At 38.1% G+C, this 26,573-nt stretch overlaps 1 protein-coding gene across 1 annotated transcript in view; it reads left to right on the top strand.

Moving 5' to 3' along the window:
* Positions 1–25,356, top strand: part of PROS1 (protein S (alpha)) — a 31,229-nt gene extending 5,873 nt beyond the window's left edge. Inside the window, exons 5-15 of the mRNA XM_009888512.1 lie at positions 3,658–3,780; positions 3,934–4,056; positions 5,950–6,075; positions 12,831–12,952; positions 15,485–15,603; positions 17,706–17,895; positions 18,862–19,029; positions 20,103–20,271; positions 21,803–21,951; positions 22,746–22,959; positions 24,820–25,356. Of these exons, the coding sequence (XP_009886814.1) occupies positions 3,658–3,780; positions 3,934–4,056; positions 5,950–6,075; positions 12,831–12,952; positions 15,485–15,603; positions 17,706–17,895; positions 18,862–19,029; positions 20,103–20,271; positions 21,803–21,951; positions 22,746–22,959; positions 24,820–24,965 (1,649 nt within the window). The 3' untranslated portion in view covers positions 24,966–25,356. The remainder of the gene's footprint in view (positions 1–3,657; positions 3,781–3,933; positions 4,057–5,949; positions 6,076–12,830; positions 12,953–15,484; positions 15,604–17,705; positions 17,896–18,861; positions 19,030–20,102; positions 20,272–21,802; positions 21,952–22,745; positions 22,960–24,819) is intronic.
* The last annotated feature ends 1,217 nt before the right edge of the window (positions 25,357–26,573 follow it).

Genomic DNA, 26,573 nt, shown 5'->3' with positions numbered 1-26,573 from the left:
CACACACATACATGGCTCAAAAGCAGTTCACATAGGCAGAAAAAGAGACGAAGCTCCATTTAACTCAGGCAAACTCAATAATCTGGAACAGAAATTGACAAAAAATAGTAGGCAAGACCAAGCATTTTCAGAGCAAGTTGTGCAAGTGACCATTTTTAACTTTATAAAGCATGCTGGAAAAGAACCATAATTAACTGCAAAACAGAAGGCAGAATTCTTCCAGAAATATAAAAGTGTGTCCTACACCAACCCATTGGTATTCCCTTATATGTCGTCTGTAGTCTACCATGTCTTTAATAGTTATGCCTGATTCTTTGCATCTCAGAAGTCCTGTTCTGTCAGTTAAGGGAAGAGACCATCTGCTTAATATTCCTTTGTGCCACCCTTTGGCCCGTAGTTACATTCTAGCCCTTCATGAAATGGGCAACATTACCAGCTAAAAAATTCAAATATTAGCTGAAAGACATAGTCATTGACTCCAGACACAGGAAGGTCACAAAGTGTGAAACTTGTGATGTTGCTCAAATATTTTATTTTTTATGCCTATACATTCATGTGTCTGTTGTGAATTGTTTTATCTAGTAAATTCACGGGAAGCAATCTGGACCTTTTTCCTTACTTGTCACAGTTGAAACATCTCTCTAAACCTCTTAAACCTTTACAGCCAGGTTACATCAAAGCAGCTTTCAAGTAGTTTGAACAGGGATGCTTATTCTTAACCATCTGACACTGGTTTTGTCATTGAAAGCAACAGAAGGCAAAAAAATCCTTAATAATTACACTGCGCATGGTCATGGATGAACATATTTTCCAGATCACTTGGCCAACGTGACTGCTGTCACAAACTAAAATGTACTCCCATTCATACCACTCTCTCACTCTCATTAGAGGTCCTGGGAGGAAAGGATTTAGCAGAGTTGTGTGAACGTGCAGTGTTTCTGTATTACCCAGTGAAAACAACTAATTTACTTGATAGCCATTATATTTCTCCATTTGGGTTCATATTAGAAAATCAAATAAACTGTTACTATTGGTCAGTCACCAGGATAAAGAAGAAGTTAAGAGAGTATTTGTAAAATTTTCAAGTGTTTCTAAGGCTGAAATGTTCAGTGAAATTTACGCACATTTCTGGAAAGAAGCTGCTGCTGAGAAAGTGGAATTCAAAATTCCCATTAAAACTATGTAACTTTTTTTTAACGTAGTAATAATTAATACAGTAAATCATTTGACTCTCAAGCTGAAACAAGTCAAGGAGTAAAAATAACAATGCAAACAGAATTGAAAAATAATTTTGTTTTTCTCATATTTGTCCAAATGATTTATTTCAGAACACAAATGAACACACATTTAAGGGGACACATTATTGGATAAACAATTACAAAAATTTGTGAATGTACTGACTTTTTAATCCCCATCTAAGAAGGAAAACGAAAGTTTTCACAGGAATAGAAGACCATTTTTCATACTTTTCTAATCCTAGCAGGTATCTAAGCTGCACCTTTAAGTCTCTAAACATCTGTATCCCATAAATCTGTGTACTTAATTGCTTTTGAAAATAAGCACTTATAAAATCCCTGCATTTACATCTATCCAGCTCACCATAACACATATCATGGATACCAGAACCTCTGAGTGGCAGAGGACACGGGTACCACAATACATTTCTTGCCACCTACCCTTTCCATTGCAGGCTGAGTATGTCTTCCAACATTTAGTTGTTGTCACAAATGTTTATCAAAAAGCATTACTGAGTACTAGGTCAGAAGGCACCCTAAATAGGGAAAAGAGGAACATGAGGCCCAGTTTTGGAACAAATTGCTACGTTACTGTACTTGCAGTGACATCTTAATCATTCATCTGTGGACATTACCTCTGTGACCATTTAGTCCTATCCATCCTGTCTTGTCTTCTCCCTCCGGTGTATTTTACCAGTTCTCCTTTTTTCACTCATTGGTTTCCTCAATTTTCTTGCCCTTTATATCCTTAATTCACCTCATTCCATCTTCTCATGTTTCACACAGCCAACCCAATCCATCTTCTCTCAGTTCAGACTCTCACAAGCCATCACAACCTTTTGCTCAGAAACATTTACAGTCAAGTTTGTGTTCCCCAGTTGCCCACTCTTAGGGTAACTCCACACATACCATTTACGACATACTTTGCTTATATCAAGTTTATAACACACTCGTTCCTGGAAGAACAAAAGCAGTGAATAATAAAAAAAAGAAAAGATGTAGGGACTTGTAGAACTTACATTTGGAAATTGCTGTGAAGGATCCATACATAAACCCCATTCCTTTTATTTCTTCTGCACAATTTCTTCTGTCAATCTTCATCTGCAGCTGGAGTCCATTGGTCAGCAATATGAATATTACATGACATGCAGCACCTGTTCTAGAGGTGCTCTGTAGTTTTGGAGCTTGGCTGGCCTCTGGACTTTTGGATTTACTTGCAGCATAATTTAATTAGAAGCAGATTTAATTGGCAAATATACTAACACAGATTTTTTTAAGCTTTCTTAGTCACAGAAAGCTAAACTTTCTATGGGGCTCAGTTCTATAGTTCTTTTGAGTGAAATAAGAAACATTTAAGAAATCCAGTGAGGCCTTAGGTGCAGAATCATAGCTTGTTTCGGTCTTTAGGAACATTGCCTTTCATTCCGCTTTTTTCAATCTGAATATCATAAAAATCCTTTCTTCTTTTCATTCTGCTATCTGTTCTTTTAGGACACTATTTTTTATTTTTTTTTTTAAAAAACATGCCTCAGAATGACATCCCAGAGCTTTACAAGAACATAATGTTAAAGTAGAAACTTTATTTGTAATGTGTTGAGGCCTGCAGAAAAATAATCCATAAAGCTGCCAGCATATTCAGAAAACACAAATAGAATGATGTGTTATGTGGTACGTGGATGTAAAATTATGAGAGTGATGAGAAAAGTTAAAAGAACTTTTATGTTTTTGATCAGAGCAAAAAAGGCAGTGAATTCTGTATTCTCTGCCCCAGTCTATTTTGATTCTTGCTTTCTGAGGTCTTGCCAGCATGTATAAAGAGTCTTCAGTCACTCTTTACGATCCAAATTTGTTTGTCATTGAAGTTAATATTTGTAAAAGGTGACAGTGTTAGACACTGATTTATCCAGTCTACCTACAGGACCTGGAAAGCCAAGGTAACCTGAGGCATTAGTTTGTCTGTAAATGTCACCCTCCTTGAACAGAGAAACTAATCTCTGTAATCCTGAGTTCATTGTATTGTTGAAACTTTGGTATTTCTAGTGAAATTTGGGGTAACACGATGGGACAGAGCACTGTTCTTTAAAAAGTGAAATACATCCTCAAAATGTAATGAAAATAGTATCAAAGTCTGTGTTTGGTCACATCTTGCAGGGATTAACATGGCTTAGTGAGTCATTTGTTTTCTAGTTGTTTTCTTTCTGACAAAGTATTTGTGGCTCTGTTTTTTCTCAGTCACTTGCAAATTCTTGCTGACAGAATTAGCAGCAAGATGGTTGTAGGGTACTTGATGTTACGCATTGAGGCCCTTTCCTACTCATGAAAGGTGAAAGGTATCTCTGGGAAGAAAAGAAGACAGACAAAACTGATCCTTGAGGAAAAATAATCCCAAATAACAAGTATTTCCAATGTTTTCATCCCACAGAAATTTCGAACCAGTGTAGCCCTCTGCCGTGCCATAAAGATGGATATAAGGATTGCATAGATGGACAAGCCAAATATACATGTGTGTGTAAACCAGGATGGCAAGGAGAGAAATGTGAAGAAGGTATAGTTTCTAATCTCATTATGATGTTAGTTCTCAGGGACACAATTATAGTTCTACTATTATTGAATAGTATCAGATCTTTAAGTATACCCACACGGTTGGTCCATGAATGCCTTCCCCTGAGTAGAGATTTTTATTTTGTTTTCCTTCTAGATATAAATGAATGTGAAGACTTAAACGGAGGTTGTAGCCAACGCTGTTCTAATTTACCTGGAAGCTACCGTTGTTTATGTGAAGATGGCTACTTCATGCATTCAAACAAACGGGATTGCGGAGGTAGGAAGTAACACTTTAGGAGGACATCATCATGACAGTACATTGTCTGCTGACTAGAGAGGAAAGATTTTAGTCCAGTGGTTCCATAAATGCTCTAAGTCAGCAGAAGCTTGCATTGCCTCTGAAAGATGCAGTCCTGCTTCAACCTGGCTACTCATTCCACCTACAGCCTTACACCACTGCAAACATTTATGTAACTGTATTGTGAACCAGATCAAGGAACTGAGACAGGTTAAAAACAATTCAGGGGGGAAAAAAAGGAAAAGAAAAAGGGGAAAAAAGAAGAAATGAGACTATATATTAGATTCTGTTTCCTTACTAGAGCTCTGTAAAGCTTGTTTTGGTCACTAACCAATTTCACATATCCTTTAAGTATACTGAAACAAGAATCTAGAGTGGTGCGACCAGCTAACAGTGTTACCATGGAAATCCTGTCTGGTAAACACTGGTTTAGGCTGAATCACTCCTAATTAGTGATGTTGCTCTTTTGGGAGTTTGAAGTTCATTGGAGAAGAAACTATTAATGAATCTGAAAATGCTCTTAATGGAGAGAAAGATTTGTCTTTTACTCACCCAGCACAATTTTTTCTGTACATGCTTGTGTCTGTTATTATTTGCCATGACCTATGTACTTCATTCCATTCCATATAAGGACTATGTATTAACATAATTAGCAATTCTTGCTGCACAGTTAGAAAAAAATACAACCTCATTCCATTTTAATGTCATATATTTTGTTGCTGAACTATGCCAACAGTTTTAGATAATGTTAAACTCTGTAAGAGGCCAGACTTGAGGGCACGTCCTGCTGTCTCATTTCCTTTAGTCTTTTTGTTATTTGTGTGTGAATGAATAATTTCCAAAGAAATTCTGGAAGAACAGAAGGTTGCTGTTTTATCAAAAAAGGCAAGAAGATAAGTTGGTTACAATCTCTGTAATTCTTGGAAAGATACTGGAAAACTTGGTTAAAAAAATAATCAAAGATAAAAATACACCAATATACCTTAGTACCTAGAGTACTAGCTTGATCATTTGATAAACTGGATTTAAGTGTTCCATTACATCCGACTACAAAATTACGTACGTAGGAATTTGGAGTACACATGGTAACTGTAGGAAAGTAGGCCAAATTCAGAACAGCTTTGACTTAAAAAAAGTTTTGGGAATCCTAGCAAGCCAGTAGCAGAATCTGTTCTCCCTGTGCAGCACCATTTCGACAACTACTACAAAACCACTGAGAAAACTAGAATGATCCCTGCACATACAAATGGGAATTGAAGTACTAGCAGGGATCTGATATTTTTCTGTCTGCAAGACATTTAGGAAGATTGACACTATATGCCGTATCCAGTTGTCACATCTGCATTTTGAAAATGACATTGAAAAATTGGAAACAACACAGAAGATAGATACTAAAATGGTTTGAGGGATAGAGAGACAGTGAGGGACTTGAACACCTGTCAGCATAGACAATTAAAAGACAATTGTGACATGAATTGATCATAGCGTGTAAGAAATGCTGATAGGATTATCTCCTGTCTTTCTGGATGACTTTTTCTAAGATAGGATTTTATTATGCAGTCTGGTTTAGCTTATAGGAAGTCTGCAGACTGTTTCTCTGCCTTCCTGGACATGCATCCCTTTTCATGCTATCCATAGAACACATAAAAGAATGAGAAAGGCAGGCAGAGAATTCATTTTTCACTCAGGGCATGCAGAAGTGCCTTTTAGAGACCTCTGGAAATCTTTGTGGCTATAGCTTAGTCTGCTATGAAAGCATAGTAAACCTAGCAGTTTGCCAACCTCACTGAGTTTGCATAGTTTTGTATGGAGTTAGGAAAAAATGATATGGGAGAAACCAGCTTGTTTTTAATAACTTGTTTGTATTTCTAGATATAAATGAATGTGTGTTACATCCAAACATCTGTGGGACAGCTACCTGTAAGAACACTCTGGGGAAGTATGAATGTGAATGTGCTAAAGGCTACACATATAATTCAACTTCAAAGACCTGTGAAGGTAGGTCTTTCCCCTCGCCTTTTCCCTTTCTTTTATTTTCCTTTTTTTGTTGTTTTGGTTTTTTGGTTTTAATCCACTGCTACACCAAGCTTTCAGAGGCTCAGTGTATAGTGTAGTATATATATATTCAGTCAGGCTATATTACATATACTATATATAGTTGCAATGACTTACTCCCAGCTGTTGGAGGGTTTTACAGTACACTCCAATGTCCTACTGTATGCCAGATAACTTTCTCAGTTCGTGGGAGCGCTCCTGTCCCACTAGAGAGAGGACTTTCTGTCCAAGCTCTCTAACCAACTAGTATGTTTCTTTCACAAAACTTGGAGCGATGTGTTGAGGATCCAGACATTCCTAGAGTGTCTCGTACCTTGTTTCTAAGCATCATTACAGTTACAAGTATGGAATATTTGATGTCAATCACTTTAACATATACCCCTAACTCCAGACAAGTTATAGCAAAAGCAGTTAAGAGTACTTTTTTGGCAATTCCAAACTGGCCAAAACAGTTAGGAAGATTTATAAAGAGACAATTGTCAAAAATGAAAAATACACTTAATCAAGTTGTCTCAAAAACCTAAAAAGCTTGTCTTTATCCATCTGATAGGCTGTTTAGGTGCTTATTTAGCCCTCATGGCCAGGGGATTAGTCTCTGTCCTTTATATGTCCTTAGATCTCAGATATTGGAAAAAGCATTTCATGGGGGTCATTGAATTCCATTTAAAATAATATTCAAGTGTCTAATCCTTCCTCGGGGTATATAGTTATGCTAGAAATTAACAGCATTAGAGTGAACTGATCTCCATTCTAGGCTGGAAATTACACCATGACAGTTGTATAAAAGATTTTGTATTAAGACCCCACATTTAAAATAAAAAACGTTCCTAAATATCCAGAAAAGGAGCTATGAAAAAAGGAACTGCATCAAAAGAATCTTTCTTCAGGAGTATTCTTTTCTGAAATAAAAGTCTGGAAGAAAGAACTTCAGGACAAAGTTCTGTAACAATTATAGCAAAGTTGAAAAGTACTGATCTGATAGCTAGCGGTAATGCAGCAAGAAGCCATTCATACACAGACTATCATAAAATAGCTTTTTCAAGTATTGAAAGTATTTGCATAATTGTCCTAGAACATATTTTCTTTCTCTCCACTTGTTAAAGTTTCTGTTTAGTACACACATCAGAAATTAAATTTCGGTTGTAGAAGAGATATATAATCTCTTAGAGTTTTACTATGAAGGGAAATTTTCTCCATTGCCAGTTTAAGAAAAATACATCAGTGACTGATTTTTATTTTAAATGCTGCCTTTATGTTACTGCTCAAAAGGACACAAGCTACAAAAGTAGCTTCATGCTGGCTATGAATCTTTTGCTCCATGGCTTTTCATGCAGCTTTCTTTTGACACAGCTTTGCACAGTGGCAATGATTACATATTCAGATGTCTGCTTTTTGTCCAGTTACTGTGGGACTAAAGTGTTACTGAAAATTTTGTGTCCCCTGTGTGCACTGAAATGGGAAAAACTTCACAGTAATTAATCTAATTCTTTCTCCTCTTAGTACTTTCAGCAGATACACAGGTTGCAAATTGAATTTAAGTATTATTTTTCTTCTGAAACATGGATTCCAGAGGCTTGCAAGATGAGGACATTAAAACGAGCAAAGTCTTACCTTCTAGAAGGAGGATTATACTGCTAAGCTTTCAGACCTTGTTGTAGCCACATTACATGAGTCACCAAATCCTGTCTAAGTACAAGATTGTGCAGACCAACAAGAATGTAGCGTTACAGAAATACTAAATGACATTAGTTTTTCATTGTCATATTGCATGTAGGGGGGCAAATTCAATTATGTGTATTAGAATAATCAGGTTTACATACATTTATGCACAACTATCTTTATTATGACAGATACAATTAGAGTGGAATAGAAGAGGGTTGTTTGTGTTTTTTCTTCACCCATTCCTAGGAGAATGTTGCTATAGTTCTTCATTCGCACCCTTTGGTAGACACTATCAGTGGAAGATACCTGTATAGTCCAGTCTTTGTTTCATAGAAGTCATACAATTTTAGATACAGAATTTGATTAACTTCTTGTCACCACCTTTGCAATTTCAAACACCTTGAAAAAGGGGGTAGTGGGAATGAGTAAGTATGCTTATAGTGCTAGAGGGGTCTGTCTTGCAGTAAGTATCAAGGAGGCAAACCAAGCTGAACGCGTATTTTAAAGAATGACCTAAGTTTTGGTATGCCTTTCCCCATATTATTGTTCCTTTGCTGAAGGGGGAACTTCTCTTAAACAAGTGACTGAACCAGTTAAACAGCACAGAGTATGTCTGTATTTCAGGTATTCGTCCCTTCCTAGCACACAGTCTGAAAATTTGAGGCAAGGAATCAGGGTTTCCTCTTCCCACATGAATTGTTTAACACACAAAACCCTGCCCCCACATTCATGCTCTGGGAAAATCGCCGTATTTCCCTCACATTATATAGAGTAGCTCCCTTCTAGGGCATGGTATGCACCTCCTTTGTGGCTGATTTTACCATACCTTAGCAACTTACCCAAAGCAAGCTATTTTAGCTTTCCACTGAAACAGCTGTACGAACCCAGGATGCTGCTCAGATTCATGGGTCTGCGTGAATAGCTTCTACTGACTGTTTTATGATATGGGACTGACATTTGGACAGATCTGTGGGAAACCTCAAACAAACATGCTGACTACAACTTGGAAGAAAAAAAGAGTGCGATAAATATAGCATAAATTAATAAAACAAACTTTAAAAAAACTTGGTTCCTCCAGCCTGTGCATGTCAGCATTTCTGTAGCAGGACAATTAGCCCTGCATGGGGACATGCTGCTATTTGACTGATCAGGGATTCCAGAACATCTGCTGAGGAAGGAGCAAGAAGCTTGCCTGTCCCTTTCCTGCTGCAGTACACTCTGGAGGGAGACCTTACCCTTGAGCAGTAGGTTCATTTTGGGTAATGGAAATTTACACCCCTGCAAGACTGATGCAAGTCTCCAAGTAATTGATTTAGTGATAGAAATTCATCTGTCAAACTGTGTGATAAGCTTTCATAATGACTTCATAAGTCTCTGTTTGTCAGCAGGCCTTGGGCCTAAGGAACATGCTCAAAATTAACGGCTGCTTTCAGAGAATTCAGCAGTCAGATTTACTCAAGTGCTGCTGGTTAACCAATGCTTGTAGTTTTACTTCTGTACTGCTGGGTGTTCAAGTACCAGAAGGGGTACAGGATCTTTCACAGAGAACAATGCTTCTTAAAGTGTCTGAACCGAGTCATGCTCCTCTGGAAAGGGTGCAGGAAGAGAAGTGCTTCTTGGAGTATCTCTGCTCCAATAACTCTTGGGAGGTGTTAAATTTCTTAATTCCTTTTACATCTCCACAGTGAAGCGGGCTATAGGGTTGGGGGTTTGGGTGTGGTTTTTTTCCTCCTCTCTGTATGCTTAGGCCTAGGTAGATTTCTTGGCCTTTTCAGATCCCAAAATGATCAAATGATCATAACCAAAATTATTTATTCCCCCCCCCCCCGCAAAAAGAGGCAGGATAAGAAAGGACATAAAGTGTTCTCTTCACCCATGGCATAGTATGGCTAGGCTATGTTTTGGATTTTGTCACTGCCTCATTTGCATGTTTGCTAGGATGAAAAAACAACAGTGACAAAAGCAGCTTCATGTTCTAACACCTTATCTTGTAGTCTTAGTTTTAAATAGATACCAGATTGCCAGTCTTATTAGGAAGTGACTTTCACAGCAGAATCCCTTTCACCAAGCTGAGCTTGCAATTTCCCGGGTTAGGCAACCCCCATCAAGACCATAAAGAATTTAATGATTTCTAAATGGAAAGGAGTATGCATGCCAAACAACAGAGCAAGAGGTAATCTATTGTAGCTAGAGGAAATGGAGGAGTCAAACAGTTGCACATAAACATCAGCAAAATATTTCTTAACAACTGACCAAATCCTGCCATGTGACTAACGTGTGAGCATTATCTCCACAGTACATGGGAAGAAGTTCGAATAAGACTCCAAAATATACACTTAGATGTTGCAACCCACCCTTCTACCGTACTCCCCTAAGTAGTACTACAGGTGACAGAGGCCAAAATGAATGAAACAGGAATTAAATCATGAGTAGAGAGTTGGTAATTTACAGTTGCAGGTGTCTGCACATGTGCGCATACATATATACACGCAGAGTAAGACTTTTTAATAGGACAGCTTTCTCAAATCTGAGCAAAGATAAAACTCTTTAGCAAACATTCACCTCTGAAGAGACTATAGTTTCAGATACAGTCACGATTTAATTTATATGCTTATTATTTAAAACTAATTCAAGTCTTGAGGATGCAATACAAAAAATATTTGCAAAATGTCAGATCAACTTGAACAAACATTCAGTACTCTTTCTATACTAACAATTACTTTTACTCACGTAGCTGACATTTTGGATGGATGAAGCACTTGGAGTAGAGAGAAGCAGAATTTCCTGTGTAACCTTTTCTGCAGCTGTGTACCTAAGACCAGTTAGAATTTGAACAATCCAAAAGTCAGTCATAACTCTCTAGTTAGATTTTAGGAACTGTCTTCCAATATGTATCAAACCATTCCCCAGAACAGGAAAACACGCTGACAACACTTGCTGGTCAACGGCTTGAGGTTTTCCATGTGTATTGATGACCCAGTGTATCCTCAGAGAACCCTCCCGGGGCAGGCAGTGAAACTGTGTACAGAGCAGTTGATTTGTACTCAGTGTTTATACAGGTACCGTGATCTTAATGCAAAGAACTCCCATCTTGTTTCTTTTCCTATCCCTCACCCCCTTGCAGGAGAGAGAGCTCTTCTAGTGAAAAGGAAACAAGGAGGTGGTAGAGCTGGCTGTAGAGTGCTAATGCCATGTTGGCACAGCTTGAATATACTGCAGACTTCTGTATTGCATCCTATGCCTTTCAGTAGAATGCCCAAGACACTTGATACGCTTCTAGCGTGCAGTGCAATCATTCTTAAACTTGCTAAGCTAGCTTGAAATGGCATTAAAACTCTTTCCAAAAAGAGGAGGAGGAAAACCTCACTTGTATTCCATCAGCCTGCTACACAGCAGATGGTTCTCAGCTTGACAGAGCAGAGGTAAGCAATCATTCTGGAGCTAATAGAAGTGACTTGGAAGAGTCCTCATTAGTTCAAGCAAAGAGTGAACGTGAAAGTTGGTATCAAATAGACCAGCCTATATAACAGGCCATCCAGCTTCTGAAGATCATAGGGCAGAATGGGAGATGAGTGGAAAGAGTTAGAAATCATGCAAATACCAGCATAAGACTGTATTTGAATCCTGTAGCTTATGCGGCCGCACATCAGATTGCCGTGTCAGCAGAAAAGCTGACACGGCACGTGGCTGGATCTTGAGCAGAACTTTAGTTCTGGCTGTATTAGCTGCAGTACAAAACAGTACAGCTGTTTCTTCTGGTTAGATCATATATGTGGGAGCGTAAGTCTGAGCACAGACCCCTTGCACTGATAAATTAGAGCAAAGGTGAGGAAGAAGAGATATTTTAGTAACACAGAACTGTTTAGCCAAACATGACACCAGTTTCCTCAACTTATTAATGAATTGTTGGCCATTTAAATGATGGAGAAACTGCTAGCACTTGGCAGTAAAGAAACTTGCCCATGGTCCTTAACTGCAGAAGAGATAGAAGTCAGAATAGCATCCACTAACTGTTAAACATAGTATCCTGTTTTGGAAGGAGATTATGCATTCTCACTACAAAGTAACACTTTCTCCAGTAACGTTTTGGAGTTTTTTTTCTTCTTTTTGTTTTCTTCTATTTCTTTTCCTCTCTCCTCCCCCAAGCAACAGGAAAAAAAAAGTATTTTAAATCTTAAATAAAAAAACCTAGCACGATATAAACAGATTTTTAAAATACACGCAGCAGCACAAAATTATTTATTCCCATTAGAAGGGCTGTTTGTTTCAAAACGTATTGCAGTTTCTTTAATATGAGGCCCCAAATCACCCTCAGTAGTCTCTTATCCAGAGAGATTTTGTTTGTTTCTGTATTAGAAATGTAACAATTACATTGGCCTTTTACACAGCCTTTCATTTCTAAATTATTTATTGTGTACAGCCTACTAAATAGAAAATGAAGTTTCTTTAGTTGGTTTAGTTTATTCACAGCTGAAATCAGATTGGTCTCCACAAATAGGTGCTGTCTGAAACTTAGTTATTGATGAGATTATTGTATGTTATTTTAACAGGTATTTTGCCCTGAGATTATTTTGGTTTTATGTGAATAAAACACGTCCTTTCTCCACATACTTGCCATATATACTCTTAATACTCTAAGTTCTTATGACATGTATAGGTAAAAGAAGAAATCTGACCCAGAATGGCATTTCTGCCATAAATGGTAGTGATTTATTGAGGTCTCTCTCACTAATTTAGCCACCTTACAGCTCAGCTTCTTACTGCCTCACAAATCAGACCAAGTTTTCCCCAGCTCTGCACGCAAGGCCTCTATCAGATTACTGGGTCTTACACACCCAGCAGGTAATTCTGGATTGTAAATTTTACATAGGAGACATCTATTAGCATTAGCGTATCTCAGCAACAGTCACCTATTGGATTCATGTTATGCCAGAGAACCCATCTTGACCATTATTCCATTAATTTATTGTGTTAGTTTTCAGTCTGTGCCATGAATAATCTGAATAAATCTTTCTGTATGCTTCCATTTCTCCTAGATATTGATGAATGTGCTGAAAACATTTGTGGTCAACTCTGTGTAAACTCTCCAGGAAGTTATAGCTGCTACTGTGATGGCAAGAAGGGGTTCAAGCTCTCTAAGGACATGAAGAACTGTGAGGTAAAACTGCAGTATGTAAAATTCCATGCAGAAGAATCACAAAGTTGGATATTTCATGATGACAGAATAAGTTAGATTAAGGAAAATAGGAAGCTATTTGAGAACTGATTCTAAAATTGCTGAGGACTCTGAGCTGTGGTTTGGCTCACAAAGCAAAGCCGGTAGGGATTTGGATGCCATTCAGTTCATACGTGCTCATTTACAGGAATCCTGTCAAGAGGCTCTTGCCTTAGCCAGTCCTCTTTATTCCCTGCTGCTTCCAAAATACGCCCCAGCTTTCTCCTATCAAATAATTTCTGTTCCGCTTACTCAGAGCCACAGTACTCCATTTTTCCGTATGTTCCCAGGTTTTCCTTAGACTGCACAGAAGTTTTCACTCACTCGTTCAGAGTTACTCTATGCTTTGCTTGTTAAGGTTAAAAAAACTGGATTGTTTTCCACAGTTCTCATCTGTCATAGCTTGAGAAAAAGCACCTAGTAGTACTTGCCAATTGAAGAACATCTCACAGTCAAAATTAGATGTTCTTGCTTCGTTTGAAAATTTACACTTCTTAGTAGCAGAAAGTTTGCAACTCTGGAGAATCCCAGTTATAGGATTTTCTTGTGAGTGGTTCTTTGTGTACTTTGAAAGGTTCAGGCAGGCTGAGACTTGTTACGTGAGGTGAGCTCCAATAACTGCCGACAAAAAAACACCTCTAACACAGTATAACAAAATCGGGCTTGAACTGTAGGAACAAGGCCTGACACAAGTTCTAGCATGTATGCATTTGATCTTGTTTGTACTTTCTGAAATTAATAACTTTTTTATACTTTCTGAAATATCTGAGCAATGCTTTCAGTCATATTTCATTTTACTTATTCATGAAATAGGAAGAGCATCTTCTAGCCTTATTACATGTTATTTTCAATACTGTTGTTCAAGGGTGATTAACTTAAAAGTGATTATCTGGAAGTTAGTTTCAAGCCTTTTAATTGGAAAAAAAAATAGTTTAGTCACCTGAAAATATATGCAATCCAAAGACTAGAGACACTAGCAGACATAAAATGAAGTAGCCATAAAATTCAGGATCAACACCTGGACATTTAATGAAACTGCTACATCATCAATACAGAAGTCAGAGTTTGGAAATGCATTATTAACTTTTGCCAAAGTACAGCACACCTTGAGAACAGACAGGCCCTTCACACCACTTCTTGACTATTCTCTTCTGTAGGACTGCTAAACTGCCATCATATAGAAGATATACAAGGGATGTTTTGAGGAATAACTTTAGCTCAAAGAGACTTTTAGGCTCCTACCAGTCAATGAGACAGGTGCTCTAAACCACATCCTAAAAGTCTTCCCACCTCTCTTGACATGCGGAGCCTAGTTCCTTGTACCTAAAGGCAATCTGAGTACTTTACTTTTAAAGCAAAACTGTAGATATTACTTTAATTATAACGTCACAGTTTCAGAAGACAAAGAAGTCAACAATGCCTTAGAATGGATACCAGACATTTGTTTACTGAATGTTTTACAAGTTTAAACTTGCAATACACATAAAATAGACAGTATTCCTGGGTATGAACGTCTTTGTTAGAAACTTCAGGTAGATGAATACCTGAAAGAATAAGCACCATTTTTTCTCTTCTCAATGACACTGCATTTGACTGACTATGATTACTGATGTTGACTTTGGCTAGAGCATTAGGATTAATCCCACTTTTACACAGTGTTGTAGGCCTTTCGGTTTAGATGTTCAGATAATATTTCTAAAACTTCTTTTACAATTTTCCTGAGAATGTAGCCTTGAAAGCTTCATATCCCCACCTAACAGTTCTCAGAAATATTAATTCAGTACTATTCTAGCAGGAATTGTGGTGCTGATTTCATCAACAGGTCCTTTCCAGAGCTCAAACAGGACAAGTACATTCAAGGAACAGGCAGATAGAAACATTTTCTATTCATCCATTACTTAATCCACTTGTAAATTCTTACTTTTTATTCCAGATAAATTATTCTAGTAGTACTAGAGATTGTTCAGCTGTGAGTAGTTGTAGATCAATACTGACAAAGAAAATAAAAGGTGATTTTTAATTTTTTTCAATTTTTTATTAAATCTTCTCAGGAGACAGCTCTGGCCCCATTCACTTCTAACATATGATCAGGTTTAGATTCCAGGCAACTTTAATAATTGAATCTGGCAGGACCCTAGTAGGTGGGTATCACAGGTCCCTGGTGAAAGAAAAGTGCCTAATGGAAGATTTGAATTCTTGATTCAAATACTAAATATTTAAATATTAGTTGCAATCCACCAGAACTATGTTTCAACCTGAATTACCCTCCAACAGCTTAACTAAATGGAAATTTCAAGCAAAAAGAAAAACACACCCCTTTATTTATACATAGCTATTCAAGTTTAAAAAAAAGAGAAAACAGAGGTAAGCCATTGCTTTAAAAAAAAAAGGACAGGCTAACAGCCTACAATGGAAGTTACTTCATGAACTATCAGAATGCATTAATAGCTTTTTTTTACTCTCTACCATTTTTAGTCTGTTACAACGTGTATCCCACTGAACCTTGAAAAGAATTATGAACTGCTTTACCTGGCAGAGCAGTTTATAGGAATTCCCGTTCTCTACTTAAAGTTTAAATTGCCAAATGTCACAAGGTAAGCATTTGCTATTGATAAAAGTATGCATTGAAATCATGGACATTTATTTCTATTAATTTTCTGAGGGTTTAGAAAGAGTGCACTGCATGCATAAATTATATCGTGATCTCCCCACTGGTTAAGATACCTTTGTACAGAGAATGAATTAAGTCGAGTTCCTATATATACTAGCACTTAGAGGAAGCTGGAGTCACTTGAGTGTGGACAGCCAAGAGTAATGTGTCTGGAGTCGATTTACAGTATCTCTTATTGGTTGTCGGTGCCGTTCATCCACCTCATCAGTATAGACAGCAAGTCTCTTACATGGCAAAACTAAAAGGTCAGCAAGTTTCTTCCAGATACCTCAGAAGCAGGTACAAGGCAGTAGGAGCTGTGTCCCAGCCAGGAAACAGTGCACAGCTAGGGCAAGACATGCACCATTGGCATTCAGGTGTGATCATATCTATGAATAACAGAGTTGGAGTCTTCCAGCCTGGAGTTACCAGTGCTGTTGAAGGGAGAGGTGTATGGACTGGGAGAAAGAGTTCAAAGAGATCCAGACTTGAATGGGCAAAAAAGGAAGAGGCTTGAGGGCAGAAAGCTTATCAGGCAGCAAGTCCCATTGGTTTGTGGACAAGAGAGCAAGAAGACTGGTGCTTCCTCATGACAGAAGCTTACTCTTCTGCTGGAGGAAAGAGCAGGGGCTGGGGAAGGTGGGAGGCAGTGACACGCATACAGGAAGGCATTTAGAATTCTCAACATAAAATTCAGGTGTTATAGGAAAATAATTACTGTACATCTTCCAGTTATATATGGGAATGGTTTTCATTTGGATGTTGCTGCTGCTTCACTTCTGCTCTGGGTTGAAGCGGTGACATGCTACGCGCATACTGCTGAGAAACAAAACCAGGCCAATGCTTCCCACCTGCTTCCTTTCACGGGGCGTTCCGGGAACACAGATAGAGCACAGAGACTTGCCTAGAGTGCCATCTGTATGATTTTCCTTTACAGCTGACAGAACAGTTGCTAATGGTAGTGACCCCTTTATTACTCTTGGACTTCTTCACAGCAGCAGCTGAAACTGGAACGTTCCTTCACTTACTGACCAAACAATTTGAGAGTAACAGCAGTAGCAGCTGTTGAGCTGGTGATCCCCAGAGCCTCAGAACCTTACAGAAAGACATAAATATTGAGAACTTTTTCCTCTGCTGCTATTCTGAGTTGACCAGGCATTAATGCTCTCCTGGAAGACCTTTCTAAGATGATAAATGTTTGAAGCTATCTTAAATAGTCTCTGTGTAAATACAGAATGATTTTTTTTTTGTGGGTCTACATGTGCGACAATGACATCTAGTGGACAAAGAACAAGACTGAGAGTGAAAGCAACCCGAGTTCTTAGTTACAGCTCTCTTACTTGTTTCTTTTGTTGTCTTCAGCAAATCCTAACTTCCAAGTGCTATGTTCTCTCCTTTCATCCTTAATCTATTTAATCTAGTCCAAAAATTCTAGGAGACAAGGACTGTTTTTCACAATACTTACACTCTCTCTTTTCCACTGTACAGGTACTATAATGTAAACCATAATTTTGCTACATATACATGATCAACCAACTGCCAAGATCCAAACAACAAATCCTCAAATCAGAGAATGATATATAAAAGGCAGCAGTAACAAAAGCAAATTGCTAGGTTATAATTGTTATAGAACAACACTTGGCAACCCTGTTGTACTGAAGCACATCATAGATCATGTATTTTTTCCATATTGCATCTCCATGAAATGCAGTAGGAATATTACATCTATTTCTTACTCAAGGGGATATGATATCTCTCACATGTAAAGCTCATAGCAGATTTGGGAACTGAACCAAGGCTTTCAAATCCCAGCTCATGGCATTAATCTCAAAACTTTTCACTGGATTTGGATGAACAAGGCTTACATTAGATTCTGCTTTTGACTCATTGTGTGCAAATATCACAACTGCTCAGATACAGAGTTATCAAAAGGTTAATATCTATCTACTTTTTTTTTTTTTTTTTTAACCATATTAACGAGTTATTCTAGGCTATACAAGATTTCATGTTTCCTCTTCTTATTAAGATTCCTTCTTCACAACTCAGATTTACAGCAGAATTTGATTTCCGGACATATGATGCAGAGGGAGTTATACTATATGCAGAATCCCTTGACAATACAGCATGGATCTTGCTTGCTCTTCGTGATGGGAAGATTGAAATTCAATTCAAGAATGAATTTGGAACAAAAGTCACTAGTGGAGGCAAAGCCATTAATGATGGACTGTGGCATATAGTAAGCTGTGTTTTCCTCTTCCCTTTCCTTCCTTTAACCCACTATGGGAACATTCTGTCTTGATAAGTAAAATAGGGAGAAACTAAGCAACTATTAAAAAGGCTTAAAATGGTACCCTCAATCCCAGATTTAAAAATCAACCAAGAAATGCACCTGGGAAATCATGACACCTGCGTACAATTGAGAAAGCTGGCACTAGCTGGCAACGTAGGAATTATTCTTCGTAATCATGAAAAAGGAAGCAGCAGAATATTAAGAAGGGTGATTACATGGTCAAGTGCATAGTTATTAGATACTTTGTCTGGAGAGCAAGTTTTTTACATCTGCTAGATCAGAAATCCATCTTGTTCTTCAAGCTTGCATACCTAAGATGAAAAGCCTTGCTCACACCATCTATAAATCACACCAAATTATTAACACTGGTTAGGATTTGTTTATTGGTTTTTAAAGGGGGGGCAAGAAAAGTTAGGATTCTATGTAGACCTCCTGTTTCAGTTCAGTACAACTTCCTTGATATTAAAAATCTGCTTTGATGCCTAATAATAGTGGGAGCAAGCCTTGAACCTATTTTATCTATGTCCCATCTGAAGATTCAATCTTCTGTAGCAGGTTACAGTGACACGGAGAACTGTATGCCAAATGTGGATTGGATATAAAGCAATTATAGAAATTGGCTTCTTGCAAACTCTATAGCACATAAAGGAAACTAATCAGCTGCATGGGTTTTCCCAGGGGTAGGATGGGGGTGGGATGGAAGATCATCCTCCTGTGGGTGTCCACGAATATAGACAGTTGTCACGATTCAAGTTCAAATACGCTGTAAATGTTGACTGCATTAAAACTGTTTTACAAGTTAGATGTTTAGAGAAACATTAGTAATGCTTCATACAGGTGTATGTAACTAGTACTCAAAATACTATACATGTTTGTGTGTGTGTATATGTAATTATTTGTATTTAATTCTAGATATCAGTTGAAGAACTAGAACACAGCATCAGTGTAAAAATAGCTAAAGAAGCCGTGATGAGTATTAACAGCCCAGGAACACTTTTTAAACAATCGCAGGGTTTCTTGGAAACTAAGGTGTACATTGCAGGATTACCTCGCAAAGTGGGCAACACTCTTGTTAAACAGGTAACTAAAATAATAAGAGTGCTGTTGATTAATACTGTTCTGTTACTTGTTTGATTTTGTGTTGTTTACTTAGTAGTCACAGAGGAGGGAAGAGTGGCATGGAATCCATTTAGAAAATGAAAATCGGGTTATTAAACCACTGTTTTGAAAATAAACATGCATGAAGCTTTGGTCTTCAGTTAGGTTTCAGTTACAAAAACAAGCACTTATGATCTTATCTTTCAGGATTCTGTAGCTTGTTTCCTAACATAGCTTTAAGATTCCCTAAATCACCACCGGTTCTGCTGGAAGAGCATTTCAGGGTGATTCATGGTTTTGGTGCTGGCTTTTGCTAGTCTCTGAATAGGTATGGAATTCACTGTGCAGGCAGCACAATGAGCTTTCATTTTTAATAGGTTTTAAAACAGCCCGGGCTAGCCAAGGCCCATGGTTCTTTCACTCTTGTATCCTCAACAGCTCTGTCTTATGCTGGGGATGAGTACAGGCAAGTTGTTGTGACTGTCTGCTTCTTAGTCCCGGAGCCCTCAAACTAATGGGCAATCTAAACAGATGCCAAAGGTAACTGTACAGTAGAGGCTACACCTTTTTCATTTTAACAAACCAAAAACCACCTATTTTTTCTCAAAAGTGAAGCAGAGAGAAAAAATACAAAGCAATACAACAACATCCCTTTACCCAACAGAAAGTAATTCCAGAAATTTCTTTGTACTTTGGTACAAGGAGAAGATGAAGCCTTGAAAAAAGAACAATGCTAGTCATCATTGTCTTTCAGCTACAGAAAAGCTGTTATGACCTAAACTAAAAGACAGCACGAGCTTTAAAAATTGAAGCAATGTATTTTGTACAGATCACTGGCATCAAAATGTGAAGTGTTATTAAATCAGAAATACCTTTTGAAGGCTGAGGCACTAAATGCATGCCATTTGTTTTCTCCCAGCATCAGTGCTGTAACCTATAGCATTGATAAGGCTATTATTGGCTAGCAGAAATAAGTTGATATGTAAAGTAATGCCTTATTATTAACATTTTTGAAACAAGTTTGAGTGCAAACACCTAGTGCTGTAATTCTCCAGATTAACCCTCGTCTAGATGGGTGCATTCGGGCCTGGAACCTGATGAATCAGGGACATTCCGGTGTAAAAGAAGTTATCCAAGAAAAACAAAGCAAACACTGTTTGGTAGCAGTGGGGAGAGGATCCTTCTACCCTGGCACTGGAATGGCAAAGTTTCAGATAAACTATAGTAAGTATTTTTCTGTCTATTGCTATATATTTTGCTGGACTGGTGATGGAACTTATGAATTGTTTAGAGGAAAAAAAAAAAAAAAGAGACACACACAAACTAAGCCATACACCAATGCATCCAGCAATGATTCCCGTAACTTCTGTTAGAAATTTGCTTGAATGAGAATTCTGATCCCATTGGTGTCATACATTTGATCTCTGAAGTGCTTTAGAGGTTAGGAAGCGTATTCTTTATTTGCAAAGGACGGGCACTCTTGAACACATTCACTTTCCAAAGATCTAATTCTGTCCCCTGTTCATCAATGGGGAAAGCTCTCCTATTAATGACAGAAAAAGAAGACCTGGTGGTGGAGAAAAGGATAGCTGATACTTTTGTGTATGAAGTTCTGCTTCTAAATGAACATGCTATCTAGCGGTTTTAGGTGCATCTCTTACTCCTTCCCAAACCCAAAACTTTCTTGCCTGACCTCCTGCCCTAATTTCAAAATTTCAAATCTGGAATCTCCTTGTGCACACCTGATAGCCCAAAATGAGATATCTCTTGAGCATCTTCCCAAATCCTGTTGTCATTATACTCTCTCCCATCGCAAATGCTATGCTACCCTTCGGCCCTGCTCTGATCCCCAATCTTTTTCATCCCTGAACTTGCTATTCTTTCCCTGGCCTTTTCTTTAAATTCCCTCTCCCACTTCAGAATATTTCTTCAGCTTTTTATATTCCATGCTTCCAACCAACTTATATCAGAGTTTCCTACGCCACTCAAGTTTCCTCAACTTTCCTCCCATTCATTCGCTAACACCATGCTGCCGTGACTCCTCCTGACCTTTGTGTTTGGGGCTGCTGCCATGACTTCACACCCTCTCCTTTCTGTTCTCATGCTCCCACCACCCCGAAATCCAAGAGGGTGCCCACACCTACTACTTCTATGAGCTGCTATAGCCCACTGTCTCCCTGCCCATTTGGCTCTGTGTAGGAATATGACCTCACCTCGTATTTTAGGAACATGGGGTGGGGAAGACACATGGTAAGAAGAGATATAAGAGATGACAAATACCTCTTTAAATAGTAATTTTTATATTAGCTTCTCTATGAATGCATCATATGAAATTAAATTTCCACTATCTGCATATTCACTTTATGCACCTGCATATTCCTATTTTAATAGCGGAACTGCTTTGAAATGTAGAAGTGTATGAGAACTGCTAATCTTCTACTTAGTGGCAGCAATTTATAAATAATTTTTTGGGGGGGGGTTAGTTTTTAACTGCCCTCGAGCTGCAAGCTGACCTGTTAATGTGCTGTCAGCCTCACACAGCCCAAAGTCATGGCTGGGGGGGGGGGGGGGGGGGGGGGGGAGACACACGACACACTTCTTCTGTTTTTAAACTTACAGTTCTTTCTAAAAGTTCCAAAATTCACTGCTTTTTCTGGAGATTAGTACTAATTTTTCCAGATTAAATACTAATTTTTAACACCATGTTTTCATTAGAAGATGGATTTATTAATTTCAATTATTCTTTTTAAAACAGACAATCTTGACAGTGCTGAAGATTGGCTAATAAATGTGACTATGAGTATTCGCCCATCCACAGACACTGGTGTTATGTTTGCCTTGGTTTCTAATGAAACAGTGCCTCTTGCTTTGTCCATAGTGGACTCTAACTCCTCAGACTCACAGGTGATCTTACAATTATCATAGCAGCTGATACATATAAGTCACACTTCTTGGTTTTTTCTCACTTTCTACTCCATTTATGAAAACTAAAACTAAAAAAAAAAAAAAGCTACTCACACTTACTTACAGTGGAGCTGGTAAGCTGGATAAATATTTTGAAGAGCACTTAGATCACATGTTGATGTGCAGAAAATGGATTACTATTAATGATTGCTACAGCTGTGACTAAGCACTAAGCGCTCTTATGTCAGGTACTGTCCATTACATCGTGTTTTCTTTAACCTTTCCTTCCAAATGCACAAAGCAGAAAGGGGAATATCACAGAAGTAGAATCATGATATTATAGTAACGGCATCGTGTTAGTTTCAATTTATAAACAAACCTATTTGTCCTTAAATTTTCATTTACAGCAAGTATCCCAAGATAGAATATGATTATATACTGTGGCTAATCCATGCTTTTGCCCAAAATAAGAACCTTTAGCAAACACTTGGTAATCTTTGAAGCTGTAGCAGTACTCCTTTTGCCTTTAAGAGAAACAGGATTTCACCTCAGAACCATAGCCAAAGATTTATTATTTTTCAGTGAACATTCTCACTTATAAATTTAAGAATATCCATGAATGGTATTATACATCAACTTTTCAAACTTTTCCAACTTAAGGTACCAGTTTTTAAGGTGTGGCTCTAACATTTCCTTTTCTTCGACTTCCAAATTTAAAATGCATCAGAACTAAGTATAACTGTGTGTTGAAGTTATACGTGACATCTTTTGTGACCTCCCATTCTTCCATTTAGGAAATCATTGCGACCATTGGAAACGTCACTGTTGCACAGCTGGAATCAAAGAAGTTATGTACACCCAGAAGAGTGCTGGTTGGACTTCTAGTAACCAAACAGCAACTTGAACTGTCTGTGGATTCACACACAGACAGAAGCAACTCAGAGCAACTGTGTATCCTGCATCAAGCAATGATGGCAAATGTTGTTACCTACTTGGGTGGCCTGCCAGGTGAATTATATTTCTTTTCATTAATTTGATTATTTGTACAAGCCTGATTATATTCAGCCTTACCCAGGCAAGAAAAAGCCTACAACTGAACAAAAAGAAACAGGGCTTTTTCCCCCTAAGTGTTTCTTGTTTCATCCAGTCTATTCAGCTTTTGAGGGAGACTGCTTTTCAACAGTAGTGTTATTAGGCCCATTAAAAGGCATGAGTCCCTCTAGAGGTTTGAATTTGGAAAATATCTTGATTTTTGAGCTGGGGAGAAGCGAGCATTGCATATTTCTGAAGTGCCACCAGCTGGCACAATTTAGGAACTGCTTCAAGTATGTAAGAAAACCAGGCATTTTAAGTAAATTGTGAGAAGTGCAGAAGGAGAAGTCAGGAATATGGTTTCAGCAATTAAACTCTGGGCAATAGATGACTGGTAACCTTTATGAGAAAGAAAATGTGTTGGAACAGCAAATACTTTTTTTAAGGCAAGCTGCAAGTGTATCCCTGGTCTTAAGATGCGTATAAGCATTATTTTGTACATGAAGTGTACCTATGCTTATCAATAAAAAAGTTTGACTTCAGGGTTAATCATGAAAAAAATAGCATTGCCACAAATGAAGATTTTTTCAAAGCATCCTCAAACTTGAAAATTGGTAGGGGAAAGACACCGTGATTACAATGTTACTACTGGCAGGGCTTTTCTGTATCCTCTATTAAAGTTATTTTAGGGAGACTAGGTCGTAATTCCTAAACAAATCTTAAAATGTTGACCAACACAGTCTTGAAATTAACATCCACTTTACATGTATGCTGCAGTGTCATAGCACTGCCCCAGATTATAGCTGGTCTTTACCCACAGGAGACAAGGGTACACAGGAGCAGAAAGAGAGGACGAACTGAGTATCCACTGGAGGTGATATCTTTAGGCATTTCTTCCAAGGTGGCATACACAGGCGAAGTTGGAATTATGGTTCCACCCTCTAGACTTGCTTGCCAGAATAGAAGCAAGGTGTTTAGGGCAGCACCGCGGATACCACAGCCTCTGTCCGAAGTGGTGGTTGCCTCAGCATCCAGGCCCACATGCTGGAATTTACTTGTTTTCTACAAGTCTTCATACACTGGTAATCAAGGATGTAACAAGATTTAGGCACCAAATATGACAATTTCTCCTCTAATTTTGTTTTCAAATGGATATGCAGTATCTTGGAAACCAGATAACCAGGTGAGTTCAATTCAAACTGACCCTAAGACCTCAGAGCAATGCCTGCTTGATTTTGTGCTTAACATATTGTTTCCTGGAAGCGTATCCATGATCTGATGTTGCCATAACCCAAACAATACCTAAATGAGCAACAGATAAAGTGAATCTTCTACAGAGAATTCACTTGGAAGCAGCAGTAAGGAAGCAGTAAAATGTATGAAGTTCCCAGGGGTCCCCTATCTGAGAACTTGCGGATTTGAATCCAGAGTGGCTTTCTGGCAAAAGCAAGATGGTTCTTTCTGTGACCTCAAAACCCATAGACATCTGTTTGTAGGTCAGCACAAGAACAGTGGACTCCGGGAAACAAACTGTTGGTTCACTGTTGTCAATACAGGAAATGCTACTATGAAAAACATTCACATAGTTAGGTTTCTGGATGGGAGAAGACTTCTGATGCATATTTCAAATTTTACTGACCTCTCTCAGCTTTGCTGACTTTATCTCAATCTCAGAGAAAAGGGAGAAGAGTTTAAGTGTTTCCTGCCAATTTGCTCTGTTCTCCCATGGATGACTAATGGCTGGGGAGTGGAGTGTTCCCCATGTTTTCGCTAATCTGAAAAATACATAAAAATTTGCATGCCTTGGCCTAATAAATTGAATGTGTTTCTGTGCAGATGTTCCTCTGGGCGCTACGTTAGTAACTGCTTTTTATAACGGCTGCATGGAGGTGAAGGTCAACAACAGACAGCTGGATCTGGATGAAGCCATTTCTAAACACAATGACATTAGATCTCACTCGTGCCCACTGATTATGCAGTAACCATTCAATTCTTAATTTAACTTTTTTCTTTCAGATACAATTTGCGTAATTAGTTTCATGCCATAATGAAGCCTGTATTATTTTATTCAATATGTGCCAGGAAAATAATCAACAGCATGTTTTTCCTCCCTTTTATATAGAATGGGGGGAAAAAAAAAATCTCCTCTCTTTTCAGCTGTAAAGAGACAATCAAGATAAAAATTCTGTAAAATGTTCTTTTATTCATATCCGTGATAAAACTTAAAGCTAGATTTATCCTCCACATTCATACTATGCCCTTGATATATTTAGTTTAGAGAGTAAGTTCAGGAAGTTCTGTTTAGAACCAATTTTACTTCTTATTTTTCATACATCAGCATAAAGTTACAAGTTGCAAATTTTAATAGTGTATTTGAATCTAAACAAAACCATTTTCATTAAACTTTTCCAAGCATAAGATACAAAGAGAAATCTCTACAGGTTTTGTAATATGTGCTCTTGATAAAGGAAAAAATACCCCAGAATCCAGAGCCCAAGCTCTTTATGAATATGTTTACAAGTTGCACCGATATTGGTAAAGCAACTTCAAGACTGAAATGTTTTTGTAAGTAGCTAAACTTTTGAAAATAGCTGTCATTATACTGTACCAGCTTTAACTCTTTTATCTTAGGAACCCAGCTTTAGACTTTTAACAGAGTTGTGGATCAGGTCAGGTTATTTACTTTCAAATTGGGTTAAAGTACACCCCAGGCAATTTTGGAAAACAGAGGAGATGGGATGAAGGAAAGGAGCTCTGGTCTTCATCACAGGACATCAAATGGGAATTTGCTAGGTAACCTGAGAAATTGCAGCAAACATTTGTTCTGTGCATGACAAATCTAGCACTCCTCAGGATGAGCACCCTCTAATGGTCCATCATATTCCCTTTATTTAGGTCAATCTTGCATTCACAGAGCCCCGGAAGAGATTTGTGACCCCTGTTACAGCTGTGTTTCTGACATACTTGAAAGCCTATGTTTTGCTAGTAACGTCAGAATGTAAAGCCATATTCTGTTCAGCCAACTTTAATGGAACAGGTAGTTAGAAAAGTATTGTTTTCCTCAGGTGTGCTTATTTCAAGCATTTCTAATATTTCTTTAACATCCTTTGAGTGTTCTTTCCATGTCCAAACTCATTTTCACACAAACAGAAGCCCCCCCGTGCAGCTCACCTAGTGGTTTTGTTAACCCCAAACCAAATAAATAGCAAGAGAACTGCTGTAAGCGATGAATATGTGCTCTCATCCATCAACCAGAGAGACATTTATCTGCCAGGATTCTTGACCCAAGGTTTGCTTTCTTCGCTTGAGACATTGAAGTGGAAATGTATGTACAAAAGGATGGATTGTGACAATGCTCATTTTGAGGATTGCCTTTCTCCAGAGATACTCCTAGTGACATTAGCGAGGTTTCTTTCATTGTTGAGTGCTAACATTAGTACATCAGTATTGCAGAATCTGAACCCATATTTCAACGTTATTGCTTTGTCTGAGGTTATTGTTAACTTCACTTCCCACTTGTGTAATGTAATACACACCAGCCAGCCTCAGTACAGTCTCTGAATCTGTTTGGCACTGGGTCATACGTAGCT

This window comes from Charadrius vociferus, unplaced genomic scaffold (genome assembly GCF_000708025.1).
Source record: "Charadrius vociferus isolate BGI_N301 unplaced genomic scaffold, ASM70802v2 scaffold487, whole genome shotgun sequence".
NCBI lineage: Eukaryota > Metazoa > Chordata > Aves > Charadriiformes > Charadriidae > Charadrius > Charadrius vociferus.
Note: the sequence above shows the minus strand (reverse complement) of the source record. Positions and strands in the feature narration are given on the sequence as shown.